The 8,123-nt window shown below is 46.3% G+C and overlaps 1 protein-coding gene across 2 annotated transcripts in view; it reads right to left on the minus strand.

Moving 5' to 3' along the window:
• Positions 1–7,912, minus strand: part of SMARCB1 (SWI/SNF related, matrix associated, actin dependent regulator of chromatin, subfamily b, member 1) — a 37,362-nt gene extending 29,450 nt beyond the window's left edge. The window contains exons 1-2 of one of the 2 annotated variants that reach the window (XM_006874938.1): positions 7,632–7,912; positions 122–233 (exon numbers count right to left, since the gene is read on the minus strand). In XM_006874938.1, coding sequence (XP_006875000.1) covers positions 122–233; positions 7,632–7,724 — 205 coding nt within the window. In that variant the 5' untranslated portion in view covers positions 7,725–7,912. Of the gene's footprint in view, positions 1–94; positions 234–7,631 lie in introns of both variants that reach the window. The other variant, XM_006874937.1, reaches the window with a different exon arrangement.
• Positions 7,913–8,123: the final 211 nt, after the last annotated feature.

Consider the following 8,123-nt stretch of genomic DNA (forward strand, 5'->3'; position numbering starts at 1 on the left):
GGCTATGGAGAAGACACTGGAATGAAAACGTTTTATCTCAATGACATAAGCGAGTGGTTTTGAAACAGGTTTACAAACCCTCGTGGAGACGCACCCTTAGTGTTAGGTTTTGTTTTTTTACCATGTGACGATGCAACTATTTTCTTCCTCTCTTCCACAGTGGCTAGCCGCCTCCAGAGTGAGGGGTATCTCTTGTACAGAGAACCTCGGAACATACGGAGGTAGTTCCCCACCTGTGAGCAAAGCAAGAGGGGTCATTATGAGGGTCATGTCTCAGGCACAGGGATAGACAGGCAGGCGGGCAGACCTTGGGCAGCCCAGGCGCCAACCTTGCAGCAGTAAAAGCCATTCTGCTGACATCAAGGGTTCAACTGTGGTACACATCTGGCCCACATCTGCCCCACGAGGCAGGAAGGCATCTGCCTTCTGATAACAGGATCCAGTGCCAAAGGTCTGAGCAGGCATTGGCAGACCTCAAGTTCGCCCAGACGCCCAAAAGGATCTCGTCACTCTCCAGAAATGGAAGGTCTCTGTGACCTCCTTTTATCTTCAGAACCAGACTTTGATATTTTTATAGTATAATGAACACCAAAAAGGGCTCTTAATTTTAGACAGATGCAGGGGTAATATCCCCCACAGCCCATGTTACTTTGTTTAGTAACAAAATGCAAACCAGAGATGCCAAAGGGGTTTTCTTAAGAGTGGAAAAGCAGTGATCAGCAACTGCTAGACAACTCTATAAATCATTCCTTCCCTAAACAACAGCTGCCATCTGTCAGTCCCCAGGACCCAAGGCTTAACTCCCTGTAGGAAAAGAAATCTACCCCTTACATTTTCACTTGGGAGCACAATGGCTCCATTCAATATGCACTGGACTGTGAACCACAGGCCCAGGGTTTGAGCCCACCAGGCTCCACATGAGTAAGATGAGGCTATCTGCTCCCATGATGATTTAAAGCCTCCAAAACCGTATGCAAGGTCCCTATGAGTCGGAACCAACTCAACTGCACACTACAACACATTTTTACTGTCTCCCAGACCTCTTACCAGTTACCACTCAAAACCCCCACCCCACCACAGTGATGGCCTGGGGCCAGGTGTTAGCTCCTTCTGAGACTCTTGATCACTTTTTCCCAGAATTCCCAAATCTACCTACTCCTTTGTCAAACTCATAGCCCCACTGGACTCTGCACTTGACCACCACAATGGAGTATTGATGAAGCTAAAGCAAGTTCTCCACATTTCATAGGTCAAAGACAGAAAGTCCAACTGCCAGCCACTGTAGCCCCCAAGGCTGTGATGAGTGCAGCATCCCCAGGAAGTCCCGAAGAAACTGATCACACACGTCCATCACTGCACTGCAGGTTCCTGAGACTCTCACACCATAGCCCCTTCTGAAACTCCTGAGTTTTCCCTGCATCCTCCCTGCCCTGGCCCTCTCTGGACCCAGATGTCTCAAGGTACTGGATTTGGTGCTTCCTCAGGGTCCTCTTGGCTCCATGATTCTGGCCTGCTGACCATGAATGCCTGCAGAGGAGAGGGGCCAAGGAAACTGACTTATGATAACCACAGGTGCTGTGCCACCTTGCTCCACAATCTGCAGGGCCTTGGCCATCATCTGCCACACCTGCTTCCATACCAACAGCCATGGGAAGCGAGGATCCTACAGGAGGAGTTGCCCCAAGGCAGCTGCATGGGCTGGCACATGCAGTCACAGCTGATGTGCCACTCTTAACAATGAAGCAAGGGGCCCAAAGCCATTCATACAACAATCACTATTGATTACTCACAGACAGCTTGCTGGCCTTGAACCCTTCCCTGAGTGGCAAAGGGCTAATGTCTGTTAAGCACAACCTGAGAGAGCAGATGAAGGCATCACCCACAGCACCACAGACTGGGCCAGGCATGAAGGGTCCTTCATAATGTCACACTCCCTCAACAAGTCGGTCTAGAAGTAAATGAGCTGAAGGAGAACAATGCAGCATCTCAGAAACCTCAAGTGTGTTAAAGGAGCCTTGTGGTATAGTGGTCAGCAGTTCAAACACACCAGCTGCTACGTGGGAGAAAGATGTAGCAGTCTGCTTCTGTAAAGCCTAGGGGTAGCTCTCTTCTGTCCTATGGGGCAACTGGACAGCAGTGGTAGTGGTAGAAAGTGAGGTCTCTGCGATCATGCAGCCTAACAGATGAATCAAGTGATGCCAGGCCCTACTGGTCTTCCCACCCAGACACAGCTTCTTCCCAGCAGCTCCTGTGACTTTCAGTTTGCTCCACTGAACATGAAACAGATTTCTTCTCCATAGGATGCCTGCTCTAAGTCAGGGTCCTGCTGACAGCTTTGTTAATCTATCAGGTCAGGTACAGCCTGCACAACAACACATACACAGAGACCCTACACGTAGGCGAGGGAGCCTTGGTGGTGCTGTGGTTAAAGTGCTGGATGTCAATCGAAAGGTCCATGGTTTGAACCCACCAGCTGATCTGCAGGAGAAGGATGAGGCTGTGTGCCTTCATAAAGATTTACAGCCTCACAAACCCTAAGGGGCGGTTCTGTTCTGTCCTAGAATCAGACATGACTCTGTCGAATTCAATGGCAATGAGTTTTATAACTGTGAAAAGGAGCCCTGGTAGCACAACAGTTAAGTGCTCAGCCACCAACCTAAAGGTTCCAAACACGGCTCAGGAAAAAGACGAGGCTCTCAGCTCCAATAAAGAATGCCGGCCTCGGAACCCTAGGGAATAGTTCTACTCTGTCCTATAGGGTTAATGAGTTGGAATCAAATGAACGATAATGGGTTTGTGGGGTTTTTTGTTGTTTTGGTTTGGAGGTAGGCAGGTGTTGTAGAACAGGAGAGGGCCCTCTGATCAGATGGCTCTGTGTCCCCAGCTCAGACATCTTTGAACATACGGGCATAATGTGAAAAATTTACTGCCTCCTGACATTCCTGCTTTATAAAATTTGGTCAAACACAGAAAAACTAAAGTTCTGAGGTGACTGAAAAAACAGGCCTTACAAAATGATACAACTAAAACAAGGTGAGAGTCCTGAGGCTCCTGACAGCCTCGGTGTGACAAATGAAGGCTTGATTCTTTCACATACTAGTCTGCAGTGAAGACACAGAACTTTTAAAAACATGGATAAGATGTTGGAGCCTGCTACCTCATGATAATATGTCTGAACTATGAGAGACAAAGTCTCTCCATTCTGGCTTCTAAGGAGCATTCTGGCTGTACTCTTCCAATGCCGCAACTCAAATGCATCAATTCTTCTATGGTCTTCCTTATTCACTGTCCAATTCTCACATGCATAAGAGGCTTGGTTTGGGTCAGGTGCACCTTAGTCCTAAAACTGACATTTAGGCTCCTAAACACTGTAGAGAGGTCTTCTGCAGCATATTTGCCTAATGCAATGCATCATTTGATTGTTTTTTATGTTTTATTGTGAATTATGTAATAGTTAACATGGGAGAACATTAGTTTTACATTCATCCTATCATATATCATTTCATTGCCATGGTTACAATCCCATCCATGCATTATCAACCAACCAAAGGGTATACATTACAAGCCTGCAACCCGTTCATCAGCACACAGCCCCTCTCCCTCTCTATGTCTAAAGTCCCCAGCTTCTCCATCTCTCAACATCATCGTCTCTGCCTCCATCTCAGGCATCACTGCTTCTCTAGGTAGGGTTCCGCTCTCTACTCTTCTTCCTTGATGGTCCAAGGGACCTCCACTCCTAGACTGAAAAGTTAATCACTCCCCACCTTGCTACAAAACATCTACCTTTACATTTCGAAATCTCACAAGCAGTCCTGGTAACAATTATTCACTATTGTATCACATGAGACCCATTCGCATTTCATTTCATCAGCCCCACCTAGACAGATTGGATACTACTCATTGGAGATTCTACATCCCTTCACGCCCTCTGAATCTAGGTTCCCTCTTGAAAGCTTGTAAGCCAGTCACTTCTTGCCTTTGTAGCCCCCCCATTTTGGGTATCCACTGTCCAAGTTGCCTATCCCTGTCTACCCTGTGTATGGAGGGGGTAGGAATGATCCTTGCTGTAAGGATTTGTTCCCTCTTTTGATCTACAGCATCCATAGGTATCATTTGATTTACTGACTGCTATTTCTATGAGTGCCCAGAGTAGATCCAAGCAAAATGAAGTCTTTGACAACTTCAATCTTTTATCTTTTTATCATAAAATTATTTATTAAGTCCAGTGGAGACAATTTTTGTTTTCTTTACATTAAGGTACAACCCATACTAAAGGCTTTGACTTCATCAATAAGTATCATCTGCATATTGTAGGTTCTAAATGAATCTTCTTTCCAATTGTGATGCAACATTCTTCTTCATATTATCCACTTTTTTAGATTATTTGCTCATCATAGAGACCTGAATAAGTATAGCAAAGGAATACAACCCTGGTGCACACCTTCCCTGATTTCATTTCCATTCTGTTGGAACAACTGCCTCTTGTTCTTTGCACAGGTTTCTCATGAGCACAATTATGTGTTCTGGAATACTCATTTCACAATATTATTCATAGCTTTTCATGATCCACACAGCTGAAAGTCTTTGTGTAGTCAATAAAGCACAGGTAAGCTTCTTTCTGATATGCTCTGCTTTTAGTCAAGATACATATGACGTCAGCAATGATATCCCTTGTTCCACGTCCTCGTCTGAAACCAGCTTGAACCTCTGGCTGTTTCCTGTCAGTGTACTACTGTTGCAGCCATTTTTGAAATATCTTTAGCAAAGTTTTACTTGTCTGTGACATTAATGATATTGTCCAATGATTTCTGAATTCCACTGGGTCACCTCTGTTTGGAATGGTCACAAATATGGATGTCTTTCAATCAGTTGGCTTGGTAGCTGTCATCTAAATTTCTTGGCACTGGTGAGTGAGTGCTTCCAGTACTATTGCATCAATTTCAATTTGTATTCCATCAATTCCCGGAGTCTTGTTCTTTGCCAATGCCTTCAGTGCACTTTGGCCTTTTTCCTTCATATTCTTGATCATGTTACCTCACGGTTGAACATCAACCATTTCTTTTTGGTACAGTTATTCTGTATTCCTTCAATCTTCTTTTGATGTTTTCTGCATTATTGAATATTTTGCATATGTTGCTGTTATAGTTAAGGACTGTCAAGTTGGTTCTGACTAACAGCAACCCTGAATAGGGTTTCTGAGGAGAAGCTGGTGAGTTTGAAACACTGACCTTGTGGTTCAAACCAATCAGTGGTCCAGTGCCTATCCTATAGCATCACACCAGGATTCCATTTTGCCCATGGTGGTGGTGGTGGTTATATGCCATGGAGTGGGTTCCAACTCATAGCGACCCTGTACAGGATTTCCAAGGGATATCATGGTCAAGTGGCATAACATTTAACAATGTCAATGTTCTTTATTCTACTTTTATGAGTAGCTACTGGGATCTTTTACGCTCATGAGTGGCCATCTAAGGTGCAACTATTGGTCTCTCCCTGTGTGGAGGAAAAAAAAAAAGTGATGAAAATCACAGACGCTTAGAATCAATTAGTCTAATGGACCAATGAACACATGAACATCAGTCTCCATGATGCTAAGACCAGAAAAACTAGATGTTACCCAGCTACCACTACCAAATGCTCTGAAGGGGACTCCTGGATAGGGTGAGAGAAAATGTAGGTGGAAACTCAAAAAAGACCAGGCTTACTAGTCAGAAAGATACTGACGGAACCCAAGACTGGTCCTTGGTCACGCTTCAGGTCTGGAACTAAACTAACCATGTGGCTCACTTTTCAGCCAAGCTGTAGACAGTGTATAGTGGGAACAACATTAGTTTAAGGTATGCTCACCAGAGAATGGTCAACCATTCAAGATCACAAGAGCAGCATTTACCTAAGGACCAAGTTCTGAAGGTTTGGGAAGGAGAGTCGAATGAAAATAAGAAATACAGGGAGAAAGTGGGATAACTAATGTTATATGGAAGGGATTGTAATCTTTGAAATAAAGTGCTATGATTTGTTGAATGTAAAAGCAATGATCTGCTTGTAAACCTACACTCAGTTAACAATACAAAATTAAAAAAAAGAAATTCCTAGATACAAGTTTCTTGGCCTTTTTCCTGCAAGTGCAGTTTTCCATTATCTTAAATTTCCTTCCTAATATATCCCTGTGATCGTCCTGTGTCCTTCAAAATCTATTAAGATGCCCCTCTGGAATCCCAAAACACAACCAATCATCATACCTTCTGGGCTGACCTCTCTGCCTTGAATAGAGCAAGTCCAACAAATCCCCTAATGAGCCAATTTCGATGAGACCTTTTTTTTGAAAGTCACCCTAACGGAGACTAAAGACAAGTGCCTCACTGAGAGAATTTATCTGCAGGTATCCACTAAGTGCAAAGGCATATTTTGTTTGTAGTAAACGTGCAGGTATGAATTGGAACAATAACAATAATACTTTTTTTTGACTTACCCTTTTAATTAGTACAACCCCCTCCCCCATCTGAGGATCACATGTAGGATTTTCATAAAGTCAGACACTGTGCAGAGAAAGATGAGGCAGTCTGCTTCCATAAAGATTGACAGCCTCAGAAACCCTACAGGGTTTTATACAGATGCAAGCTATGAGCTGAAATCAACTTGTTAGCAGTGGGTTGGGGTTTGGTAGTCCCTTAGCACTTTTAATTGAGGATTAAAGCGACAGAACCTTCCTCCCATTAACAATTCAAGTCAGGTCATTTGCAGACCTCCAAAATGTCCATTGGAAATGGAAATGCTGAGATCTAGCTACTTGGGCCTCTCCATCCAAAAGCAGTTTGACTCCCAGCCCATCTCCTCCAGGAGAAAAACACAGGTCAGAACACAAAGAGGAAGGTGCCCTCACCAAGCCCCATGTTTCTACCCTGCTGACTTCACAAGCTCAGATGGAATGAAAGGGGTTCTTTCAGCAGGCTAAGCCTCTTCCTGGGAGAATGGTAAGGCAGTCTGCTTGGTAAAGATTTAGTGTCTTGGAAACCCTGGGATCACTATGAGTTGGAATTTCTTTGAGTACGGTGGTCAAGTTTTGGTTTGGTGCCTTATTAAAGAATCCCTGGTGACGCAGCAGTTAAAGAGCTTTACTGCTAACAGAAAGGTTGGTTGTTCAAGGCCACCAGCCAACCAGTCATCAGGTGAAAGATGAGGCAGTCTACTTCCCTAGAGGTTACATGTCAGAAACTCTGTGGCGGCAGTTCTACTATCCTAACAGGATCTCTGTGAGTGAGAATCACTTGGTATGGGTTTGGCTATGGGGTCGGTATGAGCTGGAATCACCACGGCAGTCGGTGGGGTAGAACATGGAATGAGGGAGTGGAGTGCAGGTGCACCCCCTCCTGCATAGTAGAGATGAATCCAGGCACCTCGTTTCTTTGTGTCTGGCCAACGTTGGAGCCGCTAAAGCTTGAGCCCAGGGAGTGGGCTGAGGCCCGGGCCACGTGCAAGTGGGACTAAATGCAAAATCGAGAACCTGTGTGAAGCCAGGGCGGGCTCCGCCCCTACTGGCCACGACCACGCCCCCACAAAGTCCCGGCTGGGTGCGCGCACCCCAGCCCATAGACCCGCCCAGGGGGCCCCCCACGAAGACGCGCTGCGGGCACCTCGGAGCCGATCATGTAGAACTCGCCGTCATCCTCCAGCTGGAACTTGACGGGCTTCTGCCCGAAAGTCTTGCTCAACGCCATCATCATCATGGCGGCGGCAGCGGCAGGCGGCGGGGATAGTGCTGCGGAGGGTCGGGAGGACTGAGGAGGGACCGGAGCGTGCCGAGGGGAACCGGTGCCGGGAGGCGAGGCTGAGCCGGGCAGGGTGCTAGTGTCGCCCAGGGCTCCTTAGCCGCCGCCTCCGCTTAGGCCGCAGTCTGTGCGCATGCGCGGGCGTTGACGCTGACGCACTCGCCGCCGCCAAGACAAAAGACGGCGCGCCCCCGTGGCTTCCTTAAAGGAGCCGTGTCCCGTTTCTCTTCCTCCCCGGTTGCATTCCAAGTCATGGTGCAGAGGAAAGCTCTCAACGGACAGAAATAGTTACTGAGGGCCTGATTCGGGGTGGTGGCTTCCAATTGTTACAGATGGGACTGGAACTCTGCCCAGTGG

The sequence above is a fragment of the Chrysochloris asiatica genome, unplaced genomic scaffold (assembly GCF_000296735.1).
Source record: "Chrysochloris asiatica unplaced genomic scaffold, ChrAsi1.0 scaffold00306, whole genome shotgun sequence".
Classification (NCBI taxonomy): domain Eukaryota; kingdom Metazoa; phylum Chordata; class Mammalia; order Afrosoricida; family Chrysochloridae; genus Chrysochloris; species Chrysochloris asiatica.